We start from the raw sequence: 25,877 nt of genomic DNA, 5'->3' as shown, positions 1-25,877 counted from the left end.
CGGACTACGCCTCCCGACGTGCGTCGCGCGCGCCCCCGCTCTTGTGCCCCATTGCCAGCCGGGAAATCGAGTCCATCCTCCATCCCACCAGCCTTCACGGCCCCGTGCTCGGTACTTGAAGTCCCGGCAAGCTCGGCGGCGCTTTCGTCCCGCCTCCTGTCTTCCACCTCTGCTCGCGAGCCCCGCCCCAGCCCGCCCCGCCCCGCGCCGGGGCCGGAGCCGCAGCCCGAGCGGCGGGGTAAGATGGCGGCGGCGGCTCGGGCCGCGGGGCTCGGGCCTATCGGGGTGGGCGGGGCGAAGTTGGGTCGCTAGTTGTCCCGGGGACCTCCCTACACGCCGCGGGGCCTGGAGGGTTTAGCGGGGCGGTCTCGGGCCCGGTAGCGGCGGCGGAGCCTGGCACCGAGGAGGGGGCCTTCTCAGAGCCCCGGGACGCAGCTCTGGGTGCTGGGTGGGGGTGTCTGCGAGACACCCCCAGCTTCTAAAACGTCTGGACCGAGACCGGGGCCTGCCCTCGATCACCTAGCTGGGCTGAGTTGTGTCTGTAGGCACTATAGGTCATCTCTATGGGCTGACCGGAGGCTAGGGTCTGTTTAGAGGGTCTGGGGCCATTTTGAGTTCTTGAGATATGTCCCTAGGGGTTAGGGACGTCTGTAGGAGCTGAGGATTATCTGAAGAGCCATCTAGAACGCCTGGGGTATGTCTTGATAAGACTGGGATGTGTCTACACGAGCTGGCCTGCAGATGCGACTCCTCTACATGGTGTGGAGCCATTTGGCGGCCCGGAAGAAGAGTTTTAAGAGCCAGGGGGTCATTGAAGGCCATCCAGAGGGGAGGGATGAGCCCACTAAGGGACAGAGTTAAATACAGAGATGTATTGAGAGGCCTGGACGGGTCTCCAAGGTCTGGAGAGGGTCCAATCTGAGTGACAGGAGGATGGGGGCAGTTAGAAGGGCCTGGAATCTAGGTGGCTTTTGATGTGACTGCAAAGGGGGCAGGGTGTGGTAATAGAAGAACCCGAGAGTACTTCTGCAAGAGGGCCACCTCTATGTCTGGATTAAATTCGAATGCCTTTTGGTACCAGAATAAGACAAAAGTAACTGTTGGAAATTTCGCCAAGCCCGCATTTACTTGTCCTTCAGAAAGTTATTTGAATTAAGAAAGATTTAAAATTCTGCATTGCCCTGGGGCAGTGGAGAAAGAGTTAAAATTAGTCTACATTTTTCTGGGAAGGTCCATAGTATCATTTAGATTCATGTGCTACAGTATTTTCAAACTGCTTTGACCTTGATGTACAAGTAAAAAATACATTTTTCCTTGAGACCCGGTCCAAACCTACATAAGTGTTTAACTAATACCAAAGTTACACAAAGTAATATTTCCACTTACCGCTTGTAGGTACTGTGAAGAGTTTCTAGTGTGTTCTACTTGTCTTTTCATAACAAGCTGTTCATGTACTGCTATCAGTACCTGTAATGTGGGAAACACTGATCTGGGGACCTACTTTGTCTTCAGGGCCACCTTTGCCTTCTGTCTAAAAGATCCAAGGAACCGTGGGTACTTCTGCCAAGCTTGGGGCATGAGTGAGGGTAGGGTGCATCTTCCTCCATTGCAGGGGGTTAGGTGATCTGTAAGTCGAATCAGCAAATCTTGATTGAGCTTCTGTTATGTGACAGTCATTGTTCTAAGTGCTTATGCTTCCCTGGAGGTTGCTGGAGAGTGACTTGTGGGCCAGAAACTGTCATGGGGGCTGAGGGCATTGACGATTATTGGCAGTTGATTATGGGGGAAGGTTTGGTGTTGGAAAGGGCCAGAGGCAAAGGATCAGTCAAAAACAAGTCTATCTCCGGTGGGCTTGCTGTAGGAACCAGGAAAGGGGCTGTAGTCTATTAGAGAGCTGGGAGGCTGAGTGGGAGCTTTGGGCTAGTTTGAAAATCTGCAGTGAGAGTGACACCAGAGCCCACGTCTTTTTTTTTCTTTTTTTTTTTTCTTTTTGCAGGTGCGTAGCCGGGGTCGGGGAGGTATAGGGGAAGGCCGGCCTTGAGGGCTAATGATGATATTTACTATTTCTTGATGTTGAGCCTTTGGGGAATGCTAACTGTCTTGCAGGGCTCAGTCTCTGTTAAAGTCTCACAACGATTCTCTGAGATTAGATGCCCCTATTTTTCCCATTTTACAGATGAGGAACTGAGTTGGGAGTTAGGGATTTGGAAGCTTCATGGGAATTTTGAGATTGGGTATTATTTTTAGACTGGCATATTTGACGGTCTTGGGGGAGCATACAGCTGAAGTAATCATATCTTCTGAACCCCTAATCAAGACCCTACCGCCAGTGTGAAGCCTGATCTTTCAACTGGCTGAGTGGGTAGTAGAATCCAAGAATTTATGCAACATGGCAAAGGCATCTGCATGCGACGGGTAGATAGGTGAATGCCTCCTGTGGGGTCTTGGGGACGGCATGCCTTTCTGAAGGTTAGTGTTTTTGCTTTAAAAGTGTGATGCTCATTTAGCAGACCACTCTGGTAATTCCATATGTACCATGCATACAAGGACATTTTCTTTGGTTCCTTGCCATCAAGGAAAGTTGCTGCTTTAGGAGGTCGTGTGGTGGTCAAGGCAAGCGCTGTGTGGACTTAAGCGATTGTGGAGCATACTACTTGAAATAACTCAACAGTGGGGTTGGGTTGGCCACCATGAGGTGGGGAACAAGATTGGGTTTGGGGGGAAGCCGAGGGAACTGGGAAAAGGGATGTTGACATAGGAGGCTGGATAGCTTCCCTTTGACAAAGGAGGGAGCTCAAATCTAGAAAGGGGAAGAAAATTGGTCTTGTCCCTCTGGTGTCTGCACTGTACCTGATACTTGCCCAAGGACAGGGAAGCTGGGAGGAGGCAAAGGAGGGAGGGCTACCCCGCGGACAGGATGCTGGTTGAGGCAGTGTCATGAGCCCATGAGGTCATCATGTCCAGCCCCTGCTCTCATCTACTCCAGTCTCCATCCCAAACTCTCATCCCCTTGGCCACCAGGTGACCATGGAGGAGGAAGATGAGTCTCGAGGGAAGACGGAGGAGTCGGGGGAGGATCGAGGTGATGGCCCGCCAGACAGAGACCCCACGCTTTCTCCTTCTGCCTTTATCCTGGTGAGGCTGCTGGATGCCTGTGTCTGAGAGAGAAGTGGGGCTGGGAGTCCCACTTCCAGAGCCCCAGTTCCTGGGCCCTAATAGGAAGGAGGGGTTGGGGACCTGGACTCTTGGCCCCAGTGTCTAGAATGATTGTCCTCCAAAAGGCAGAAGCTGGGAGCCATTTGCACGAGTCCTCTGACTCCCCTTCCTGCCTTTTTCCTCAGCGGGCCATTCAGCAGGCTGTGGGAAGTTCCCTGCAAGGGGATCTGCCGAATGATAAAGGTATGATGGGCTTGGTTACTTCTAGCCCCCTGATCCATCACTGCATTCCTTATCCTGATTTCATCGTATAACTTTCCCTTGTGCTCGCACTGGGGCCCCAGATGGATCCGATGCAGCAGGGTCTTCTTTGAGGGGCTCACAGCTAGGCAGAGGGAGATGCAATCACAAGGGTGGCTGAAGGACTGAGAAGGCGGGAGGCTCCCTGGAGGGAGATAGCTAAGGAAAGCTTCCTGGAGGGGGTGGTACATGAACTGGGTTTCTAAGGATGTGTCTGAGTTGTCACTTGAGGAAAAAAGGCTTGGGGGCTAAGGGAGCAGTGTGTGCTACATTCAAGGGGCATATTTTGGGACTGAATTGTGGTTTGTGGGGGTGCCATACAGGAAGATGAGTGAAGAGAAGTAGAGGCAAGGCAGGAGGGACCCATAGGGACCAGGTCACAGTAAGCATTGAATGCCAAGCCAAGGCATTTGGACTTCATCTTAAGGACAGGTTGAAAGACAGACAGGTGACAGAACTGTGGTCAAATGGGGCGGCCTTGAGTGGGGATCCTTCTGGGCCCCAAGTCAGGCAGTGAGAGGCTAGGAGACCACAAAGGACCTGCGCTTGGTCGTCCAGAAGTAGATGATGCCCCACTTCCCTCTCCCCACAAGGGCTCTGCAGCTGGCCTCCAGCTCCAGCTCCATGCAAATCTCTCTCCAGATGGCTCTCGGAGTCATGGCCTTCGATGGAGGCGCTGCCGGAGCCCACGGTCAGAGCCCCGCGCCCAGGAATCAGGGGGGACTGATACGGCTACTGTGAGTAAGAAGAGGGGGCTGGGGTCCCGGAGTCCTGGGCTGGAGGGAGGAGAGGGCTGGGTCTCCTGGGTCTGTGGAGCTGAACAGGGCAATGGTGGAGGGTCTGGAAACAGGATCGCTGGGTCCGTGAGCAAGGACCTGGGAGCCGGGCCCTGAGTCCTGAAGTCACTCATGAGAGGGAAATCGTTGGCCCTCTGAATTTTCTTGTGAGTCTGGGTTCCTGAGAAGGTAGGGGCTGAGGAGATGGGATTTCCAGGTCCTCAAGTGAGCAAGGACAGCATAGAGACTCCCTGGCCTCTTCCAGGTGTTGGACGTGGCCGCAGACAGCTTCCTCGCGGGGCTGGTGAGCGTCCTGGATCCCCCAGACACTTGGGTTCCCAGCCGCTTGGATCTGCAGCCTGGCGAGTGAGTAGTCAGGCAGCGGACGTGGGAGAGGTCCTGTGGCATTGAAGCTGAGAGCACTCCCACTGAGCTCATGCCCCCTTCTGCCTTGCAGAAGCGAGGACATGCTTGAGTTGGTAGCTGAGGTCCGAATCGGAGACAGGGATTCCATTCCTCTGCCTATGCCCAGCTTGCTGCCCCGTCTCAGGGCCTGGAGGACGAGCAAAACGGGTACGTGGGGCAGGGCGGGCTGGACAGGCAGCCTTGGAGTCATGTGGGACCTAGCCTGGCCTTTCTAGTAGCGGTAGTTATGCTGATTGTGTCATTTAGACATAAAATCTTTATCTTAACGTTCTTTTTTCCTGTTTGATGGTAATGAAAGTCATGCATGCGTACAGATGTATGCAAAGGAAAAAGGGATGTGCTAACAGCTGCCACACAGGCACAGTCACTGTACATGAGGCCCTCTGGTGCCTGGTGTGCCGCGTCATTACCAGCATAACTGCCCTGGAGAGCCGTCTCTCTGGAAGGGGGACTCTTAGCATCTTCATTTTCCAGTTGAGGAAACTGTCTGAAAGAGGTGGCGTCACTTGCTTGGGGACACAGCCAGTTGCTTAGTGGTGGTCCTGGGTCCCCAGCCTGGTTCTGTGTGAGTTCCAAGCTCAAGGCTTTGACTTCTGCGATGCACACCAGCACGTGTAAAAGTCCACTCCCCATCCCACATCCAGGTATAACTCTGTGAACAGTTCAGATCAGTCCTTCTGGAACTTGATCTTCATCAGAATCTCCAGAATGATTTAATGCCTGTATGGCTGGCTGGCTTCCAGAGCCGCCGATTCAGCAGCTGGAGGCCTGGGAATCAGTATTTCTAACAAGTTCCTTGGGGCTGCTATTGGCTCTAGGACCCCAATGGGAACCTGGGTTCAGACCTCCCTTCCTCAGTCCCCACAGAAAGGTGAGGGGATGAGAGGGGAGAGGAGAGGAGGGTGCAGTCGGCTCAGGTGAAGCATCAGGCCAGCTGGAGGAGCTGCTCGGCCCCAGCACTGTGCCAGTTCACTCGCTCCTTGTCTTTTTGTGGCAGCGGCAGAGTTGACTGAGCCATTAGGCACCCAGCCTGGGACCCACAAAAGTGTTTTGATTTCCATTAAATCCAGAAGACAGAAAGGACTATAGTAATAGCAAATGTATGATAATGAATCCAGCCATATTGTTTTTACCTTTATACCAATACAGCGGTAAAATATAGCTTTTGAATGTATTTTTGCTTTTTTCCTGGAGGAAAGTGCCCACAGAAGTCCTCACATGACCCTCCCCTGCTGCATAGCTTCCTGGCTTGTGACCATCCTACAGTGTCCTCTGGAGTCACTGCTACACCGTCCTCAGCGCTGGGCCCTGGGCTACACTTTTTTTACATCTTTGTGAAATAAGGTGCTGCCGAGGCTCTTGCCAGGTTCCCTAGGAGGAGCCAAGTGGGATTCAGGCTTGTCCGTATCTGCAGATGGAGTTATAGGAACAGCAGCTGCTGCTTAGGAAACAAAGCCGTTCGTCTTAAAGATGACTCTTACCTTGCGCTAGATTGTGTGAAGGTGGTTTCATTCAGAGGTTAGCATACTCTTCAGTGAAGTACCCGTTCATGGGTATTTTTAGTTTTGCAGGGGCTCTCGGGGCTCTGTGCTAACTTCCTGGCTCTGCCTTCATCGTGCTGCTATGGACTGTGGTAGGTAGGCGAGGGGCTGTGGCTGATGCCAGCGCAGCTTTATTTACAAAAAAGGTGGTGGGCCGTGTGTGGCCCACAGGTGTGTGTTTGCAGAGCCCTAAGCAAGGCAGATGTGTCTGGTACCTAGTGGTTGTCTTCAGGGAGACTATGGGATTTTTTGTTTTATTTTCTTATTCCAGGTGTTTCTTTTTGTTGTTTTCGTTTGGAAAATATTAACATAGGGAAAAGAAAGTAAAACTCATTATCCCATCCAGAGCAAAAATGACGTGAAGCGGTGGGAGTCTCTGGTTGGCAGCCAGCCTGTCTGCAGGCGCGTGCGCGTAGAACAGTGCGGCATGAGCGGTCGCGGACACGCGCCTGTGAGGCCTGCCTGGGGCCGGGGGCGGCCGGCTCTTTCCCTGCAGCGGTGCGCTTCGCCCTCCCCACGTCCCTGTGAGGTGAGGGGAACGCCGTCATCATCCAGCCCTTTGCTCACATGTCACCTTCTCTAACCCACTGACACACAGTTGCAGCTCTCCCCACCCTGCAGCCCTCAGCAGTGCCGGCCCGATGCTCTGCTCATTGACGTTTGCTTGTCCCCCACTCAAATGTGAGTTCGAAGGCAGGGAGTTTTGTCTGTTTTTTCCACTGGTCTGTTCGTAGAGCCCTGAACAATATCTGGTACAGAACAGGTGTTCAGTGAAAACCCACTGAGTGAATGAATGAACCCCTAATTTATGGATGAGAAACCAAGGCAGAGAGAGGCTGAGCGACTTGCCGAGGTCGCCGAGGTCACGTTACTTGTAGTGGGTGGAGCCCAGCTGGGACTCAAATTTAGGAGGCGACGCTGGAGCAGCCGCTTCGTACACTCCTTGCCCTTCTGCCTCCCATCCCTGTCCTCCCATGACCCCAAGTAGCCTCACCATGGCAGGTCCTTGGCATTCTGCTGTCAAGGTTGGAGGGCGGCCCCTGGGGTCAAGCAAAAAGGTGTGGAGCCTGGCCCAGCCCAGCCCCTGGCCCATGGTGAAGGCTCTTTCAGATGTCTCCATGGGCGCTCGGAGACCACATGGTGCTGAGCGTGGTGCCATAGGGCCCGTGAGGCCAAGGGAAAGCCCCGAGCCCACAGGCCGGACTAAAGCCCTGGAGCCCTTTGTGTGGGAGCTCATGGCTGCACAGGGAAGGTCTCGGGCTGTCTGGGGTCCCTGGCGCAACCCATCCTGGCTGTGGGCTGTGGATGAGCGGTCTGCCTTCCTGCCCATCCTCCCCACCCGTCTTACTCCTCTCAGATGAGTGACACTCCCAGGGTAGCAGGGCCAGTGGGCCACAGCTTGTTTTGGCCTCAGAGGTGGACTTGGCCTTGAATCAGACTCTCCTGCTGAGCCTGTGTCCTCTTCTGTCATAGCATTCTTGTCTTTTGGGGTGACCCAAGGTTGCAGGGAGAGCATTTGTCCAGGGTCAGGCCGCTGCTCCATCTCTGGGTGTGGGAAGGCTGGCTCAGGCACACTCCAGTCCGCTCTCTCTGTGTAATCTGAAGGGATGGGCTCTCCATGCCCTGCTTTCCTCCCGGGACCTGCAGGAGGTGGTACCCATTGCAGTGGGGTTACATGCAAAGCACCAGGAGCAGCTGACAGGGCAGCACGGCTGCGTGGGGTCTGCGCCTACCACTGCTGGGGCCCTGGGCCAGCGGGAGGGACATCGGCAGAATGCGTAGTCCTGCAGCTGACCCCGTTTCTTCTCCCCTGTTCCCTTGCAGTTTCTTCACAGGCCCACTCTTCTCGACCCACTTGTGCCCGCCACCTCCTTACATTGGGCACTGGAGATGGGGGCCCTGCCCCACCCCCTGCCCCCTCCTCTGCATCCTCCTCGCCTTCCCCCTCCCCCTCATCATCCTCCCCTTCCCCACCTCCCCCCCCACCTCCCCCTGCCCCCCCGGCCCCTCCTGCACCCCGGTTTGACATCTATGACCCTTTCCACCCCACCGATGAGGCCTATTCCCCACCACCCGCTCCGGAGCAGAAGTACGACCCCTTTGAGCCCACCGGCTCCAACCCTAGCTCGTCAGCCGGGACCCCCTCACCCGAGGAGGAGGAGGAGGAGGAGGAAGAGGAGGAAGAGGAAGAGGAGGAAGAGGAGGAGGAGGAAGAAGGCCTGTCCCAGAGCATCAGCCGCATCTCAGAAACGCTGGCGGGCATCTATGATGACAACAGCCTGAGCCAGGACTTTCCAGGTGACGAGAGCCCCCACCTGGACCCCCAGCCCCCACAGCCAGCGCCAGCCCCTGGAACCCCGCCCCAGGCAGACTCCACGCGGGCTGATGGAACCACCCGTCGGCGTGTCTTTGTGGTGGGCACGGAGGCAGAAGCCTGTCGGGAAGGCACGGTCTCAGTGGAGGTCGTGACGGCAGGTGGTGTCACATTCCCACCCGCACTGCTGCCCCCCACTGACTCGGAGATCGAGGAGGGCGAGATTGTGCAGCCTGAGGAGGAGCCCAGGGCTGCCCTCTCCTCGCTTTTCCGGTCTGGCAGCCGGGCCACCCGGCCTCCCCCTGTGACCTCGGCCACCCCTGCCACCCAACCCCCGCCCCCACCTCCTGCTGCCCGGGCACCTGAGGGGGACGACTTCCTGTCTCTCCACGCCGAGTCAGATGGTGAGGGAGCTCTGCAGGTGGACCTTGGGGAGCCCACCCCTGCCCCACCCCCGGCCGACACCCGCTGGGGCAGCCTGGACCTGCGGCGCAAGATTCTGACCCAACGGCGGGAGCGCTACCGCCAGCGCTCACCCTCCCCGGCCGCCCCCACCGCCCCCACGCCCCCAGGCCAGCCCACCCGCAAAAAGTCCAAGCGGGAACACAAGCGTGGTAGTGGTGGGGAGGCGAAGGAGGCCTCATCCTCCTGCAGCACCCAGCCCGCCCTGCTGCCCCCCACTGCCTCCTGGGACTCCAAGAAGCACCGGTCCCGGGACCGCAAACCCAGTTCACACACCTCGTCTTCTGCCCGCCGCCGCTCCCGCTCCCGCTCCGCCCGCCGCCGCTCCCGCTCCCGCTCCCGCAGCAATGAGCGCCGCCGGGGTGGCAGCCGGAGGTCCCGGTCCCGGGAGAAGCGGCGGCGGCGGCGGCGCTCAGCCTCCCCACCCCCGGCCACCTCCTCCTCGTCGTCCTCCAGGCGTGAGCGGCACCGCGGCAAGCATCGGGACGGTGGCGGCAGCAAGAAGAAGAAGAAGCGATCGAGGTCCCGGGGTGAGAAGCGGTCAGGGGGCGGCGGGGACAAGGCCCTGGCTCCTGCCCAGCAGCCCCTGGGCCCCGCCTCAGGCGGGGAGCGCGACAGCCGCCGCCGGGGGGCCGTGCCACCCTCCATCCAGGACCTCACGGACCATGACCTTCTCGCCATCAAGCGGACCATCACGGTGGGCCGGCCCGACAAGGTGGAACCCCGAGGCTCCTCACCTGCGCCCACCTCATCACCCAGGCGCGAGGTCATGTACGACTCGGAGGGACTAAGCGGCGAGGAGCGGGGCGGCAAGGGCTGCGAGAAGGACCGGCGCCGGTCCGGGGCTGCCTCCTCATCCTCTTCCTCCCGGGAGAAGGGGTCACGGCGCAAAGCGTTGGACGGGGGTGACCGAGAAAGGGACAGGGACAGGTCCTCCAAGAAAGCCCGGGCCCCCAAGGAGGCGGCACCCCCCTCAGGGCCCCCGCCAAAGACCCCAATCAGCAGCGGCTCAGGCTCCTCTTCGTCGTCGTCCTCCTGTTCCTCCCGGAAGGTGAAGCTGCAGTCCAAGGTGGCCGTGCTGATCCGCGAGGGCGTCAGCAGCACCACCCCCGCCAAGGAGGCCGCGTCTGCCAGCCTGGGCTCCATTGGTGTCAAGTTCAGCCGCGACCGTGAGAGCCGCTCTCCCTTCCTCAAGCCCGACGAGCGGGCCCCGGCCGAGGTGGCCAAAGTGGCTCCGGGCAGCACCAAACCCAAAAAGACCAAGGTCAAGGCCAAGGCTGGGGCCAAGAAAGCCAAGGGGACCAAGGGGAAGACCAAGCCGTCCAAGACCAGGAAAAAGGTGCGCAGCAGTGGGAGTGCCGGGGGCAGCGGTGGTCCCGGGATGCTGAAGAAGTCCAAGGCAGACAGCTGCAGCCAGGCCGCTGGGGTCAAGGGCGCCGAGGAGACATCCTGGTCTGGCGAGGAGCGGGCAGCCAAGGCCCCCAGCACTCCACCCCCCAAGGCAGCCCCTCCGCCCCCTGCACTCACCCCGGACTCCCAGACTGTGGACAGCAGCTGCAAGACGCCTGAGGTCTCCTTCCTGCCCGAGGAGGCCATTGAGGAGGTTGGGGGTTGTGGTGGGATAGAAGAGGAGGAGGAGGAGGAAGAGGAGGAGGAAGAGGAGGAGGAGCAGCAGCCTGCCACCACCACTGCCACCAGCACAGCCACAGCTGCCCCGAGCACTGCCCCAAGTGCGGGGTCCACGGCTGGTGATTCCGGGGCGGAGGACGGACCGGCCCCCCGCGTCTCCCAGCTGCCCACGCTGCCTCCACCCATTCCCTGGAACCTGCCAGCTGGTGTAGACTGCACCACCAGTGGCGTCCTGGCCTGTGAGTCTCCCCCCGGGGGTCGGAGTAGATAGGGCAGACTCGGAGGGATGAGGAAGGAAAGGGCCAGACTGGAATAGGTTTGGAGGAAGCAGGCATGCACTCAGGGCAGGGGTATGTGACACCTGCGGCTGGGAGGGCCTGGGGTTGGTCAGGAACTGTCAGGGTCTGTCCAGAAGGTCGGGCTGCACACCCTGGAAGAGGGGTGTGTGGGCGGGAGCAGTTGGAGGTCACCCTAGCATAGGTGAGGGGTGAGGGCACACTCACCAGAAAGAACGTGGTGAGTGGGAGGGCAGCAGCCTCTGCCAGGCCACGGAAGTGGGGAGAAAGGCCGTGGACTGGATATGGGGAGGCAGAGACAGAATCCCATTTCTGCCACCACCTCGTCATCCAGTGACCCAGGCCACCCTCCCCCACCCCCACTCACACTTTGATTTCTGAGAACACATGGGGTGGGCGGGGGGGGGGCGGTTCTCTCAGTGGCTGCAGCCCCTTTATTCCGGCTCTGAGAAGGAGACCTGTCCAGGTGCCTCAGTGAGATTCCACTTCCTCTTGCCATCAGCTCTGCTGACCTTCCTCTTGTCGCCTCGCTTCCTTCCACAGTGACCGCACTTCTCTTCAAGATGGAAGAAGCCAACTTGGCCAGCCGAGCAAAGGCCCAGGAGCTGATCCAGGCCACCAACCAGGTGGGCTCCCCTGGGAAGAGTGCTGCAGCACATGACACTGGCCACGGCACATGGCACTGCAGCCCCTCCTACTCTTGTCCCCTGCTTTGGGTAGGAGGAAAATTGACTCCCAGCAGGCCGTGGGGCATGGTAGCACCCCAGAGAGCAGCCTCCTGCCCTGGGGACTGTCAGGAAGTGGAGTGGGAAAGGGGGGTGCTCCTCCCCTCCTCCCCTCCACCTCTCTTTGCTCACCTTCCCTGCACCCTCTGCCCACAGATCCTCAGCCACAGGAAACCACCCTCAAGTCTGGGGGTGACACCAACTCCTATGCCCCCCTCGCTGGGTCTGCCCTCTGGCCCCTCTAGCTACCTGCTTCCTGGCAGCCTACCTCTCGGGGGCTGTGGCTCTACTCCTCCCACACCAACGGGATTGGCTGCAACATCCGACAAGAGAGAAGGCAGCAGCAGCTCCGAGGGTCGTGGGGACACAGACAAGGTGAGCTGAGGTGGGGGAAGGCAGGTTGACAGTGACTGTTTTGCAGAGAAATCGGGATAGATCCTGAGATGCAGGGACCCAAATAGGATTGCTGAGAGTGATGCTAATAGACAGGAACTTTTAGAACCAGAAAACTGGAAACTACAAGGATCAAACATTCTACCCAAAGGGATGAATGGAAAATGGGTGCTAGGCAGTTTGTTTTTTTAATGTTTGTATGTTTGTACACGTGTGTATGCAGACACACTTACATAGTTACTCCCTATCTTTTGGCGGGGATGGTGTTTTCAAAGGAGAGGTCACAGCACTGACCCTCAGTGAGGGGAGGCAGCAACATGCTGGGCATTTCATCCACCTGTTACCTCGGGCCCCCATTCCAGGGTTTCTGGGGGCTGGTTTCTCTTTTGGTCAGAGCTAAACTCTTTTTGGTATGGTCTGTCCTAGTCAGCCAGGGCTGCTATGACAGGTGCCACTCAGTGGTTTGGCTTCAACCACAGGAATTTATTTTCTCAAAGTTTGAGAGGCCAGAAGTCCAACTCAGCATCTTGCGAGACCAGACTTCCTCCCGAGTCTGTAGCCCTCCAGTGGTGGCTTTCGTAACCTTGGGGGCCCCTGGGCTGGCATCTTGGGCCCCGTCGCGTGGCCTTCTGCCCCATTCTCTGGCTTCTTCTGACTGACTGAATCTCCTTTGCTTATAGGGACTCTGGTTAAAAATGAATCTGCACCTTAACTCACAAGATCGTCCAAGGCCCTATTTACAAATGGGTCCCCTCCCCCAGGAATGAGCATTAAGACTTGAATACTTCTTCATGGGGGACACAATTTAGTCCCTAACCATAGCCCCACAGCTGGAGGTGGTGTTTCCCACCCTGACACACCTATCGTGCAACACCTGAGGGAGAGCAGAAAGAATTCCCTTTGGAGAGGGGGATGTAGTGTTGCTGAGACGGCCACTTGTCCAAGGCCGGTGCCCTGTGCTGCAGGACAGAGACCATCAGTTCTGGCCAGCCGTTGGGCAGCCTCTGGTCCGCTTCTCTGTGTTGTCCTCCATGATGCATCTGAGACACCCTTTGCTGTTGGCGTCCTTCGAAGCCCACCTCCTGTTGGGCCAGGGGAGTGTGAGGATTCCTTCCAGGAGGCCATGTTCCTGTTATTTTGCACTCTGTTTCCAGTCAGAAGTGCTGGCACGAGGAGTCTGTAGCCCGAGTGCCCTCATTTTCTCTACTCCCACCTGTCCCCAGCCCTGGGGCATTAGGGACCACTCAGCCACCTTGCTGAGAGGGCAGCACCCCGGGGCTGGTGCTCAGGTGACTGTCCCCTGGGTTTGCAGGGACATCCACAGCAGAGGATCTGGCTCTTTGGTCTCACTGTTATCTCCTAAGATTTCCTGTCTCTGCTTTTGTGAGATTTAACTCTAGGTTAGAGTGGGCTGCTTCGTCCCTGCAGGGTTTGGGTTCACATTGGTTGGTGGCCACAGGTGGAAGGAGCCTTTTCTAGGAGGCAAGACTTTTTCCCTTCCTGTCTTGTCCCTGCCTCCTACCCCAGGTCCTGTCAGTTGAATTCTGACACTTTGTCCTCCTGTGCTGTGTTTTCTCTATCACTACTGTCCACATTTGACAAATGAGGCTCCCAGAAGTCCATTCACTCAGTCAGAGTCTTAAGATTAGTGGGTGATAGAACCCAGATCCCAGCACCAGTGTGCCCAGCAACACAACCTGGACTCTGAACCTCTGGCCACCCTGCTCCTGCCGTCCTCCCCTGTACTCCTAGCCAGCCTTCCCCTGCCAGCAGGGCCCTCAGCTGGGCTGTCCACTTAGGAGCCAGCTCAATGTCGTGAAGGCCCAACCAGATCTCTCACATCTCTGCAGAGAAGCCTTGTGAAGCTTTCCACCTGCGGTCAAACTAAGCCCTGTAGTCTCTGACTAAAATCAGTCACAACTGCTTGTCTCCCCACTAGACTGTAAACTTGTTGAGGGCAGGGCACACATGTGCTGGTCATGGTCAGGCCTAGGACAGCCCAGGGCCCAGCCAGCGAAGAGGAGACACTTAGTGACATTTGGAGGCCCAGGTCTGGCCTGTACTCTGGGGTAGCTTGCAGCAAGGGGAGCCTAAGGCAGACTGTAGGCAGAACTTCCTCCAGGAGATGGATTGTCACGATGGGTAAGCTGGCAGGTAGGGGTGAGTAGTGGCGCTGGATCCCATGCGTTCTCACGTGGCAAGCTTGCTGTCCCCTTCTCCACCCCCCAACAGTATCTGAAGAAGCTGCACACGCAGGAGCGGGCAGTGGAGGAGGTGAAGCTGGCTATCAAGCCTTACTACCAGAAGAAGGACATCACCAAGGAGGAGTATAAAGACATCCTGAGGAAGGCCGTTCACAAGGTGGGGGACAGACGGGAGGACAGAGAGGTGGGGGTTCACATACAAAATGGGGAAGGAGGAGGTGGAGAGATGCACAGGTGCAGGTGGGAGACGGCAGCGGGGAGGGGCGGGGAGCCCACCATCCACCTGGACTGGCTGTGCTGGTGTTGCCTAGGGACAAGTGGGCTGCCAGCCTGGCTGTTGGGGGCAGCGGCTCCCCTCCCAGTCCCTGGCTGAGCTCTGCAGGCCAGGCTGGAGGAAGCCCTGGGGGCCGGCACTGACTCCAGCTGTCCCCTGCCCCCAGATCTGCCACAGCAAGAGCGGGGAGATCAACCCCGTGAAGGTGAGCAACCTGGTGCGCGCCTACGTCCAGCGCTACCGCTACTTCCGCAAGCACGGCCGCAAGCCCGGAGACCCACCAGGGCCCCCACGGCCGTCCAAGGAGCCTGGACCCCCCGACAAGGGTGGCCCAGGCTTGCCCCTGCCCCCTCTCTGAGACCCCAGCCATCTGTCTCCCTCCCTGGCCCCTTCGAAAGTCTGGACATATTTATGGCTCTGCCTCCCCACTCCCCTTCCCCGTCAGTGGGATGATTGGGGGAGGGCGGCTGCAGGGAAGAGGAGAGCCCCCCACCCTGCCCTGCCTCCTGCCCAGCTCCCTTGTCCCCAAGCCTGTCCCCATCACTTCTCCCTTTTGTTCGTGTCCTTCCCCCCAATTTCATTAAAGATTTCATGAAATGTTACCCCAAGCCTGGCTGTTAGCCCTTTTCAGAGATAAATGAAGATGCAGGTGGGTTAAGCTCTTAGAGCAGTCCCTGGTCCAGTGAGCTACTGGTAGCCTTCACTGTGGGCAAAGTGCTGCTGGTCTCATCAGTGGCTCCCGACCTCAGGGGCTGTCTGCCCACCTTGGAATTGCCTCCAGGAGTGCGATCTTTGCCCCCCTATTGAGTTGGATTTTCTTCCACAGCCCCACAAGGCTGGGCTCACCTAGTCCACTCTCCTACACCGGAGGCGGAGGTGCCCACCCGGGCTCCATCATCCCCATCCGCAGGAGAGGCCCGGGTCACACAACAGGACTTGGGCCAAATCTGGAAGAGGGTCCAAGGCCCCCCGCAGAAGCGGAGGTTGGCAGGAAGTGCTCTGCTTGTTGACCATCATCCCAGCCCTCATAGGCAGGGCAGGCCGGGGCCGATTCTGCCTTGGGGTCTCCCTGTGGAGCCGCACCCCTGCTCCCACTCAGACCTGGGTCCCGCCTGGCTCACACTTCCTGCCCTGTGGCCTCTGCCCCTCCCCAGGCCTCGTGTCTTGGTCTGTAAAGCAAGAGTGACTGCCACCTACCCCCGGCTCAGGTAAGGCAATGAGCACCAGCTGCCTGCCTGGCCACCACCCACAGGTAGATAAACTGAGACCCCACTTGGGTTGGGACTGGTCTGGGCACACCCAACTCTAGACACACAAGGGGTAGCAGGAACTGCTTTATTGGCAGTGATGAGGGTAGGACAGGGCTCAGGCCTCCCCCATGGCCTGCCAATCCATCTTCTCAACCAGGTCCTGGAGGCAGACCTTTAACTGGCTGGAGGTAAGCGAGAGCGGCTGGCTGTTGGAAATATGCAGATCCACAGTGTTCTCCAGGGAGGAGGCGCCCCCGACCCGGGCGATGTCCAGCAGGGCCCTGAGGCACGTGGGAACGACCTGCAGGGCGTTGGGGAGACAGTCGGGGCACGGCATGTCCCAGCCAGTCTCAGCCCTGGGGCAGATGGGAGACTACAACCGCAGCCCAGGAGGACCATCAGACTGCTGGGAATTTCAGTGTCCCTTGAATTCACATCCAGGGTCAGGGTAGGTGCTGCGGCTTTGGGAGGAGTTCCCAGAAGCCCCTCAGGCTGAGCTGCCTGTCAGAAGGACACCTGGGAGTTGTAGTTCCTTGGAGAGGCTGCTGGGACTGGAAGTCCACAACCTGCACACAGCCCACAGAGCTCGAAGCAGGCTCCTGGGGCAAAGCCGGGTGAAGTCCACCTGGGGATGAGGGACTGGTGGCTGAGAGACTAGGAGACGTTGTAGCCTCTCAGAGGGGCTTCTGGGAGTGCTGGTTCCTGGAGTTACCCTTTGCCTGGTGAGACCCACCCACTCAGCTAGGGGGCCAGGGCTGCAGGTACCTTGACCATCACAAGCTTCTTGACCCATGGCTGGTCCTCCTGGGGCCACGACTCCCCCAGGCAGAACCAGAGTGTGTAGCGTGGCGAGCGTCTGCTTTGTTCAGTGAAGGCGATCAGATCTGAAGGGTCCAGGAGCCTAGTCAGGGATTGGGAGAGGATTCTCTTCCCACCCCCAAACCTGAGTCACGGACACCCCCCTCTTCCCTGACCAAAGGCCCATCACTCCTCAGGCGTAAACTGGGGTGTTCCTCCCTCTTCCCTCTCAGTGGGGTAGGGCTGAAAGAGCCTTCTCCCCAATCCCCATCCTGAGCCTTAGCATTCAGGATGAGGGAAACTGAGGCCCAGAGGAGTGGGGGGTGGGGGGGCCCATTGGTCCCCCAAGGGTGCTCAGTGATTCTGCTAATAAAAGGTGATTGGTGTATTCTGCTCCTTCACTCCCAAGATCTGGAGGTGAGTATGTTTGATACACAGCCATCAGCCCCATACAGCTATTTCCATTTAAGCTGCTACAAATCAGAATGAAATAAAATATTCAGTTCCTCACGTAAGCGCTCAGCAGCCACTTTTGGCTTGTGGCTGCCACCCCAGATAACACAGAGGCAGTGCTTTCTTATTGTGCCAGTAAGTTCCACCAGGGAGCGCCAGCCTCAAGGATTTATCGTTCTAGGTGATTTATCTCTCAACCACAAAAATTAATGAGAATAGTGGTGATGGCAATGGCAGCTAATTCTCAGAGCACCTTCTGTCTATGGGGCCCTGCATCTCCTACCAGCTCCAGGTAGACAGGCAGAGAGGAGAGACAGGCTTGGGACAGGAGCATCCTTTGCCCTGGGCTACCCAGCAGTCAGGGCATCGGGGCAGAGGCTGTAGCCTCGGCTGCCGGGCCCCAGCCTCGCTCACCTGCCACAAAGGGTCTTAAGTCAAACACACTTCCATCCATGTTCTTCGGGACCTCGCCCCCTGGCCGGTGCTTGCTGTCAGGGAGCAGCTCCTCACCCATAGCCCAGTACACATGGCACTGCCCCAGCCTCCGTGCCCAGAGCCGCTGTCCTGCCCGCCACAGGGCCAGGCCTCCTCCCAGGCAGCTCAGCACGCGCCGCACATAGCACACCGTGCCCTGGTCCGTCAGGGCTCTCTCAGGGTCTGGCAGTCTTATCCGCTGCCCAGGAAGCGCCAGGTCCTCAGGCTCTGACCCCACGAGCCGCAGGCCCCCCGGACAGAAGACTGTCTCCTGCAAGGTTTGGCGGCCCCGGTAGAACACAGTCACCTCGAACTCCCACTCTGAACGGAAGCAGTAGAGATGGAGAGAGCAGGAGTGTAAGGGGGTCCACGGCTCTGGCCGCAGCCCCTCCCACTCCGCAGCTGGCACTCACCGTCCTCAGTAAGCAACAGCCCCCTCAGTGGGTTTTCAGGGGCTTCCGAGTTTGGGCAGGGAGCGTGGATGTCCAAGCAGGGGCTCAGCGGGAGCTGAGGGGGTGGCTCAGGGGCCACAGCCAGGCCCAAGGGGCCCCCATCTGGCAGAGGGGCCAAGATCATATCACCCAGTAACTCTTCCAAAATGTCCTCCTGTTGAGGGAAAGGGAAGGAGACATCGAGATTCCTCTCTGGAGACTTCAAAAGGACGGGGCCTTGAGCTCAGCACCATGGGGGCTCCACCACGGAGGGGCCAGACCTGACCAGATCTAAGCCTCGCCCACCCCTGCATGGACAGCAGGGTAGAAGCTCCGACCCATGCCATGGGCTCAGGACCCCCTTGGGTGGGAGGGGTAGCTAATTTCAACCCGTTGATCTGGCTCCATGCCAGAAGGGGCTTTCCCTGGCCCAGAGGTCCACAAGGTCAGGTGTAGGAACCTACTGAATTTATAAAAGGCTGAAGGCTCCCTGCAAAGCAAGGAAAGCTCTCAAACCTGGAAAGGGGAGTCAGGGCTTTGAACATCTAGTGAAGGTTGAATATCCCCCCAGAAGGCTACAAGCTGATGAGGGGCAGGGTCAGCTCTGGGTCCAGGTGGGGACAATGGACCACGGAGCGGGTGGCAAGGCCTGTACAGGCAGGAGGAGAGAGAGGAGAAAGAACCAGGCAGCAAGGCCAGGGGTGCAGGGCTGGGGCATGCCCTTACCTGGATATTTGGGATACTGTCTCTGCCATTGGTGTCTGGAGATGCATTCGGCTCAGGAGAGTGCCCTACTCCTGTCGAAGAAGGCAGTGAGCAGAGTAGGGGTGCAGGGGACCCCTGCCAGCCCGGCCCTCCACGCAAAGACCTACTCCTGACACACCTGCGTTGACAAACTCATAGATCTTGTGTGGGTCGAGGGGGTCCTTGCTCCGGTCTTCCACAACACGCAAATCCTCCTTTCGGTTCAGAGCCGACCGGAAGTTCCTCTTCCAGGTGGGCCGGTCTTCCTTATCTTTCCCAGGAGTGTAAGCGCCGCTAGCTTCAGCCCAGGCCTGGAGGGACGGTGGGAACGGGGGAGTGACTTAGACCCCGCCCTCCGGGGTGCTAACTCAGCCGCTTGGTATCCTAACACTGCCCTCTTACTGGCGCTTCCTGACTCAGCAAGGTCCCCACCCTTCAATTCCCGGGTTCTCCGTGCCTCAGGTCCCCACCTGAGCACCCAAAGACCTGGGCTCTCTCCCTCTGCCCTCCGGGTCCTATCCGGAGCCGCGCCCCGCTACCAGCGGCCCCAGGACATCCCCGAAATAACCCGCCTCCTGCCCTCCAACTCCCCAAGCCGCCCCGCGGGTGCCCTAGTCTGCTGGTAAGAGGTCCCAATTAGGGACTCTGAACCTCGTCCCCGTGACTCCTGGACCCGTCCCAAGATTGCATTTCCTCCGCCTACGGAGCCCCCCCTTCCTGGTTCCACGGTGGGGGTGGGGGGTGGGAAAAGGGCATTCCCACCCAGCCAGACGCCCGCCCACCTCCGCCCGGCGCACCAGCCCCGGAAGTTCAATACCCGTCGCCAGACCCCGGCCCGGAAGGCTACGCCCGCCTCCCCTCTTCATCCCAGAATCGGCCGCCCGCCGGGACCCGCCAGAGCTATCCGGGCCCGGGCCCACGCACCTGGAAGATGCGGAAGTCCTCCTGCTGCGCATCCTGCCGCAGGCCGTGCTTCCAGGGGATGCGGAAGCGCGTGCGGCTCGCGTCCACCCAGGCCACGCCCTCCAGCTGCCCCAGGTCGAGCTGCACACGCAGCCAGGGCAGGATCCGCGGCTTTTGGGCGCTCATCGTCCGGCCTGCGCGCGGGGGTGGGGGCGGGCAGTGCCTGGGCGCCAGAGGCCTCCACCTGCCCACGCGGCCCGGGCACCCCGCACCCAGACCTCCCTTTCCCGGTACCTCGGGGGCAGATCCCTCAGCCGCGTCGACTCCCTCTTAGCTGGCCCGCCGGAGAGCAACTTCTCCCCCCGTCCCAAAGTAGCCCCCCAACTAAGCAAGGACTCCCTCCCATCTCCAACCGTCCCCAATTTCTGCGGTGCACCTGAACTTCTCCAGTGTAGACGCTTCTCCCATTGCGCCCCACCCTCCCCCAGGACCCAATGCACACACACCCCCACTTCCACACCGGAGCCCTCCCTGATTATTTCCGTATAGACGCTACCTCCGCGGATCGCCCTCGAGTTCCCCCCGGAAGATCCCAGCCTCAACTCCCGGCTTCCAGAGATCTCCAGCCACAATACTCCCCGCGCGATAGGGCACGCCCCCACTTTCTAGACTATCTCTTTTTGCAGAGGAAACTTGTCCTCCCCTCCGTCCCGCGCCGTGGGTCCCTGTCCCTTCCTCCTGCACCTAATGACCTAGGCCACTGCCTCCTGCAGCTTCTCCCGCAGTTTCCCAGCGTGGCCCTTTCTTGTCCCCAGAGTGCACACTCTCCCCATCGCCCCTTCCTCTAGCGCCTCCTCAGTCTGCGACCTCCCCAACACCCTCCCCAGCTCTTCCGCGTTACTCACCTCGGGACTCGCCTCTGTCTTCTGGGCTCCGGGATAGCTCTCCAACTCCAAGCGGCGCACCTGACTTCCCTCCAGCCGGACGTCAGAGCCGTGGGACTTTCTTTGCTACCGACGTCTTGGGATAAAACCCTTTATATAATTTGGGTATAATGATATGCACACCCTCCGGATCTTTTTAGGCAATCCGGTCACAGGCAAGGCATGCTGGGAATGCATATGCAAATAAGAGGGCAGCCGGCGCTCTGGCCCTGCCCTGTCTTGGTGCCGCCCACCCCGCCCAGTGCGCAGGCGTGGGAACGGTAACTTCGAAAGTTTGCCGAAGTTGCAGCGCGGGAGGCGGCGGAGGCGGGGTCGGGGATCAGGTGAGCCGAGCCCTGGCGAGCACCAGGGCGAGCAGGGAAGAGGAGGGGGTCGCGACCCCGAAGCGGGCAGCGCATCCCCGCCTCAACGACACCCAAACGTCCCAGGCCCCCAAACTCCAGCCTCAGCCAGATACGGAACTACACCTCCCAGCAGGCTACGCAGCAAATGAGCGCAGACCGAGGGGAATTTGGCACGAAGCCCTCAGGGATTGGTAATTCTCCGTCCTGGCTGGGCTTCGGTAGCTTGGCTTGGAATCCAGGGGTCGGAGCCCCCAGCCCCCTCCTCCCTGAGACTCAGGAGTCCAGGCCCCCGGTACCCTCCTCTTCCAGGATCCAGGAGTCTTGTCTCAGTGCCTCCTCAGCCCCCTTCTCCCTCTCAAATTCAGGAGTCCAGTCTCCCCAGTCTCCTCCTCCCTTAGACCCAGAAGTTCAGCCCCCAGCCCCTTCCTCTCCCAGGATCCAGGAACCGCAGTCCCCACTCCTCCCATGGGGACCCAGGAGGACGCGCCTCTGACCCTTCCTCCTTCAGGTGCCAAGCCTCCTCTTCCATGTGGACCCTGCGTTCCAGTGCCTGGCTTCCCATCTCACAGGTGCCCCTATGGCAGGCTCAGAGGAGTTGGGGCTCCGGGATGACACACTGAGGGTCCTAGCCGCCTTCCTTAAGCAGGGCGAGGTGTCTGGGTCCCCCGTTACAGCTGCACCCAGGTAAGAAGGGTTGTCCTCCTCCCCTCAAGGGTCCATCTTTGGGGTGGGTCCCTCTCTGACTCTTGCTTCTGGTCTCACTCTGTCTCCTTCCTTCCCTTCATACCTGGTTCTTTTCCCCCGTCCCTGGGGCTACAGGGAGAGGCCCTCAGTGGGAGGAAGAAGGGACTGCTTGCAGGAGGCCTCTGGGGTCACTCTCTGAGGTTCTCCTCTCCAGGAGTCCCACCCAGGAGCAGCCAGCCGACTTCCTGAGCCGCCTTCGCCGATGCCTTCCCTGCCCCCTAGGGCGAGGAGACGTTCCCCCTGACTCCCCTCGGCCTTGCTCCCTGCCCCTCCGCCCCTGCTACAGTTCAGGGCCTGGTAAGAGATTTCCCCAGATCACCTGTGAAACCAGCAGGGCCAAGAGCCTTGATTCCTGAAGCACAGATGAGATCAGGAACTAGTTCAAGACCTCAGTAAGCCTCACCATCCTGCCCTGCCCCAGGAAATCTCTATTTGGGCTGGCTGTGAGAGGCCTGTTGGTTCCTCTCTCTTTGTCATCTCTCTCCTTCCATCCATGCCTCCCTCTCCCCAGACTTTTCTAGTCACAAGTGCCCCCCAGTAGGGAAGGAGAAATGATTTTCAGTCATGCCACTCAGGTTTTGGGGTTGGAAGCTCAACCAAAAATCCTTTCCCTTCCTTGTACCTCCACTCTCCAAAGGCAAAACTAGGAGACTAGTTTAGACTTAAGCAAGAATGGAACAGGTTTCCTCTCATGTGAGTCTGGGAAGACTAGTAATGAGAAGATAAGCACTGAGATCACTGGGTGATGCACGAAGTGGGCCAGACCCAGGGCAGAAAGAGCAGAAAGAACACTATTAGTTTTTCTACCTTGGATGGGAACATCTCCAAGGTTCCGTTTAGCCCTCACATTCTAAGTCCAGATTGGGGGCATGAAGTAGAAAGAACCAGGGTGTGGGGGTCTTTTCAAGCTTGTTCACTGTACTTTGGTGTCCCCCCCCCCCCATTATAAAATGGAAATCATTGCCCCATGGTTGAGAGAAGGAAAGAATGTAGAAGTCACTGATTCCTTTCACCCCAGGCCCGGCTACTCCAGACTTCTATGCCCTGGTGGCCCAGCGGTTGGAACAGCTGGTCCAAGAGCAACTTAGATCCCCACCTAGCCCAGGTGAGGTGCAGAGGCACCGCGCGGGAGGTCGGGAGGTCGGGAGGTAGCAGGGTAGCCACAGTTCGCCCCCAGCAGAATTCTTTTGCCTCCAGAGTTACAGGGTCCCCCACTCACGGAGAAAGAAGCCCTGCTGCGGAGGCTGGTGGCCTTGCTGGAGGAGGAGGCTGAAGTCATCAACGAGAAGGTGATGGTCCATCTCTTCCGTTTCTCAAGGAGGATGGGAATTGGCGGTTGGCAAGGCATTGGGACGAGAAGCTAGATCTGCATTTTCATTGGCTGGTCAGAAGGGGAGTGGGTGGGACAAACCTTAGAGAAAGAGTTGAGTGACAGGAAGTATGGCCAGGGGAGTACTTTAGGCTACTGGCTGTCATTGGCTTAGAGGGGCGTGACCTGTATGTGAAGGGCGTGGCCGTCAGAGGCAAGATCTAGGCAGGAAATTGGGCTAAATTGGATATGTGAGAGGAGGTATCCTTAGGTGGGGGGAAGCGAGACTGTTTAAAATCTGAGGCTCGGATTGACTTCAGCGAGGTCATGGCTTAGAGTGGAACGGACTGCTGGAGGGGGCATGCCTTGCGGCCGAGCTCTCGAATCTGATAACTCCAGAGCTTGGGCAGAATACATGGCTTTACGACAATAGAATGGCAGAGGCCCAGGTTCTTATAGGCCTTAGTTAGGGTTCCGGGGCTCTGATTGGCTCGGCAGGACTAAGGGGGCGTGGCTGAGAGATAAACAGTCTAGAACTCCGCTGCTGTAGAGGTTGGTCCTGATTGGCTGTCGAAACCTAAGGCATGGCTTAGCGTCTGTTTCTAGACCCCGCCCCTGGAACTAATTTCTCTGAGCCCCTAGAACGTGCCTTATAATGAGTTGCTGTTATAGGTGGGGGCGGGGCTTAGAGTCAATTTCTAGGTCTCCTCAGGCCCCCGCGTGGGGGCGTGGCTGAGGTGGGCTCTGCCCCTTCTGTCCCCACCCCACAGCTGGCCTCGGACCCCGCCCTGCGCCGCAAACTGGCCCGCCTCTCCGCCGCCTCTTTCGCGCGCCTCGTGGAGCTCTTTTCCAGCCGCGGGAGCGGCCCGGGCCCCGCACATGCCTCGCAGCCGTGCCCCGGACCCCCTCCGCCCTCCCCGGAGCCCCTGGCGCGCCTGGCCCTGGCCCTGGAGCTGAGCCGGCGCGTGGCCCACCTGGGGGGCACCCTGGCGGGACTCAGCGTGGAGCACGTGCACAGCTTTGCGCCCTGGATCCAGGCCCACGGGGGCTGGGTGAGCCGTCGCAGCGCCTTCCGGGCCTCGCAGCACTCGACTGAGCTGTGTGTGTGGGGGGGGGCGGCTTCTCAGGCTCCCCTTCCAACTGGCAAGTGCCCCCCCCCATTGAAGCCCTCCGTTCCTCTTGTGCACCAGGCACAGGGGATCGGTGCAGAGGCTCTTCCTGTCTTAAATGGTTCTACCATGCCGATGACCCCCGTGAGCCCCGAAACTAACCACTGTCCCTCCTGGCGCCTCTACACGTCTGTAAAGTGGGGGGAGTGGTTGGATTAGGATGGGATACTTGGAGGGTGCTGGCTCCGCGGGGACATTTGGTGCCTGGCTGTCCCCCTGTGGCTGTCCGAGTGCCCTTCCCGGCTATTCCTCTGCCTCCCCTCTTTGCTAATTTACTCAGGGAGGCCCCCCTCACCTCCACTGGGATTCTCAGCCATCTCCCTGCCCTTCCACCCTCTCCCTTCCTTCTCCTGCTTTCCTTCATCCCACCGCATTCACACCTTCTAACAGACGCTCGTGTAGAGCTCACTTGTTTTGCATGTTTGCAGCAGCTACTTAGGATCAAGATTTTCTCCCTTGTCTGCCCGCTGCCAGCGCCCTCTAAGGGCTGGATTAGGGCCCATTGTTCTGGCCTTGCGACCTTGGCAGCCTTTAGCAACAGTCTTGTCCCCGAGCCCGTCTGCCGCCTGCCCAGTGCTCACGGTTTCCTTCGCGGACCCGCCCCGTAAATCACAGTGGGAGCAGTGAGAGGAGGCCGTGCGGGGCTCATGAAATGGAGCCATCATCGCGCAAACGGGCAGCAGCGGGCGAGTGTGGCTGGAGCAGGATGAGCGAGGCAGGGGGCGGGGGGATTTGGGCGGGGGGCGGGTGAGGAGTGTCCAGATCCTGCAGAGCCTAGTGGGCCTCGGCAAGGAGCGGGCCTCGGGAGGGCTCAGGGACGTGGGTTGCTGACTGTGGGAACCGGCGCCCTCTGGTGGCCGCGTGGGGAATGGACTCGGAGAGGGGGGGTCAAGGAGGTGGGGAGCCCTGGTGGGAGGTTGGAGGTGTCCACCTAGCCTTCGGGCGCCCTTTAGACCACCTAAGCGAGATGTTTAGGAGACAGTGGACATAAGTGTCTGGGACTCAGCGAAAATGCATTTATTTATAAAAAAATTTTTCTGAATAAGGATAATGGGTAAGCTGGGGTGAGCATTGGCGGTTGGGGGGCAGGTACTTAGGATAGTAGCTGAGCCATCCAGTTAATCTGCATGACAACTTTATGGGGTTCTGTTACCCTCATCTTACAACTGAGGGAAACTTCATCATTAAAACCCCAGACCTCTGGGTCTCCGTCCCCCCCCACCCCCCCCCACGGGTCTATGTCCCCTTCCCCACTTGTTCGTTGCTATCCCCTGTCTCTGACCTCACCGGGCCAGGGTGGATACCGCTGTGCTGAGGTCACCTTCCCTGATCACTGGGCTCTTTCCCCCTCCAGGAAGGTCTCCTGGCCATCTCCCCTGTGGACTTGAACTTACCCCTGGACTGAGATCATCCTCAGAAGCTTCTACAGAACTCGACCTCACGTCCCCGCCCTTCTCAGGTGCTGTGCCAGGAGTCCCCGCTGCACTCAGGACTGGGGGGATGGGGGCTGGGAGGGCCGCCTTTTCTATTTTTGCCAAAAAATATATATATATGTTTCTAAACTTTTTATATTAAAAATTTTTTTAAGTGTTTATTCTTTCACTTGAGAACTAAAGTGTCTCCTTCCCCAAGAAGTTAGGCTCAAGTATCACTGTGGTTTATTAATTGAGGAAAGAACCAAATCCTTCCTTGGAGAAAAATTTCTTCTCAGCAGCTACAAGAGTTGTCACCTGGACACACAGCATTCTTGATATCTGTAAAGATGATTCCAGCTCATTGCATTTTGTTCCCTGTTGGTACCATATGTTTATCCCAGCT

At 58.6% G+C, this 25,877-nt stretch overlaps 3 protein-coding genes across 10 annotated transcripts; 2 read left to right on the top strand and 1 right to left on the bottom strand.

Moving 5' to 3' along the window:
• The first annotated feature begins 169 nt into the window (after window positions 1-169).
• Window positions 170-15,098, top strand: SCAF1 (SR-related CTD associated factor 1). Of its 2 annotated transcripts, none has more exons than XM_077131113.1 (11): window positions 170-238; window positions 3,022-3,135; window positions 3,342-3,399; window positions 4,099-4,193; window positions 4,498-4,598; window positions 4,690-4,805; window positions 8,024-10,843; window positions 11,444-11,526; window positions 11,782-12,000; window positions 14,251-14,379; window positions 14,663-15,098. In XM_077131113.1, the coding sequence occupies exons 2-11, from the start codon at window positions 3,028-3,030 to the stop codon at window positions 14,852-14,854; spliced, it is 3,921 nt and encodes a 1,306-aa protein (XP_076987228.1). In that variant the 5' UTR covers window positions 170-238; window positions 3,022-3,027; the 3' UTR covers window positions 14,855-15,098. The 2 variants fall into 2 exon arrangements, with proteins under 2 accessions (XP_076987228.1, XP_076987229.1); XM_077131114.1 differs by lacking the exon at window positions 170-238 and adding an exon at window positions 323-694.
• Window positions 15,099-15,817: 719 nt separating this feature from the next.
• On the bottom strand, window positions 15,818-23,286 carry IRF3 (interferon regulatory factor 3). 2 transcript variants are annotated; one of them, XM_077131116.1, is made up of 9 exons: window positions 22,801-23,286; window positions 20,455-20,569; window positions 19,571-19,743; window positions 18,786-18,957; window positions 18,629-18,699; window positions 17,885-18,077; window positions 17,412-17,792; window positions 16,512-16,630; window positions 15,818-16,047 (listed from the first exon to the last, which is right to left on the bottom strand). In XM_077131116.1, the coding sequence occupies exons 3-9, from the start codon at window positions 19,733-19,735 to the stop codon at window positions 15,862-15,864; spliced, it is 1,287 nt and encodes a 428-aa protein (XP_076987231.1). In that variant the 5' UTR covers window positions 19,736-19,743; window positions 20,455-20,569; window positions 22,801-23,286; the 3' UTR covers window positions 15,818-15,861. The 2 variants fall into 2 exon arrangements, with proteins under 2 accessions (XP_076987231.1, XP_076987230.1); XM_077131115.1 differs by lacking the exon at window positions 22,801-23,286 and having other exon boundaries at window positions 20,455-20,674.
• Window positions 20,712-25,661, top strand: BCL2L12 (BCL2 like 12). 6 transcript variants are annotated; one of them, XR_013163336.1, is made up of 8 exons: window positions 20,712-20,816; window positions 20,922-21,028; window positions 21,407-21,521; window positions 21,736-21,878; window positions 22,600-22,686; window positions 22,762-22,870; window positions 23,661-23,942; window positions 25,414-25,661. XR_013163336.1 is itself a non-coding variant. In XM_077131117.1 (8 exons), the coding sequence occupies exons 2-8, from the start codon at window positions 20,983-20,985 to the stop codon at window positions 25,462-25,464; spliced, it is 816 nt and encodes a 271-aa protein (XP_076987232.1). In that variant the 5' UTR covers window positions 20,712-20,816; window positions 20,922-20,982; the 3' UTR covers window positions 25,465-25,661. The 6 variants fall into 6 exon arrangements, 5 of the variants coding, with proteins under 5 accessions (XP_076987232.1, XP_076987235.1, XP_076987237.1 ...); XM_077131117.1 differs by having other exon boundaries at window positions 22,779-22,870; XM_077131120.1 differs by lacking the exon at window positions 20,922-21,028 and having other exon boundaries at window positions 20,720-20,816; window positions 21,346-21,521; window positions 22,779-22,870.
• Window positions 25,662-25,877: the final 216 nt, after the last annotated feature.

The sequence above is a fragment of the Tamandua tetradactyla genome, chromosome 16 (assembly GCF_023851605.1).
Source record: "Tamandua tetradactyla isolate mTamTet1 chromosome 16, mTamTet1.pri, whole genome shotgun sequence".
NCBI lineage: Eukaryota > Metazoa > Chordata > Mammalia > Pilosa > Myrmecophagidae > Tamandua > Tamandua tetradactyla.
Note: the sequence above shows the minus strand (reverse complement) of the source record. Positions and strands in the feature narration are given on the sequence as shown.

Bases quoted from the DNA above. Each gene is read 5' to 3' on its own strand.
- IRF3 (XM_077131116.1), bottom strand. From the start codon at position 19,735: ATGAGCGCCCAAAAGCCGCGGATCCTGCCCTGGCTGCGTGTGCAGCTC. The intron at 18,700-18,785 runs GTGTGTCAGGAG...CTTCTTCGACAG, and splicing joins CTATGAGTTTGTCAACGCAG to GAGTAGGGCACTCTCCTGAG. The intron at 16,048-16,511 runs GTACCTGCAGCC...AACGCCCTGCAG, and splicing joins AGAAGCTTGTGATGGTCAAG to GTCGTTCCCACGTGCCTCAG.
- BCL2L12 (XM_077131117.1), top strand. From the start codon at position 20,983: ATGAGCGCAGACCGAGGGGAATTTGGCACGAAGCCCTCAGGGATTG. The intron at 22,687-22,778 runs GTGAGGTGCAGA...TTTTGCCTCCAG, and splicing joins TAGATCCCCACCTAGCCCAG to AGTTACAGGGTCCCCCACTC. The intron at 23,943-25,413 runs GTGAGCCGTCGC...TTCCCCCTCCAG, and splicing joins TCCAGGCCCACGGGGGCTGG to GAAGGTCTCCTGGCCATCTC.
- SCAF1 (XM_077131113.1), top strand. From the start codon at position 3,028: ATGGAGGAGGAAGATGAGTCTCGAGGGAAGACGGAGGAGTCGGGGGAG. The intron at 3,400-4,098 runs GTATGATGGGCT...ATCTCTCTCCAG, and splicing joins GGATCTGCCGAATGATAAAG to ATGGCTCTCGGAGTCATGGC. The intron at 10,844-11,443 runs GTGAGTCTCCCC...TTCCTTCCACAG, and splicing joins CACCAGTGGCGTCCTGGCCT to TGACCGCACTTCTCTTCAAG.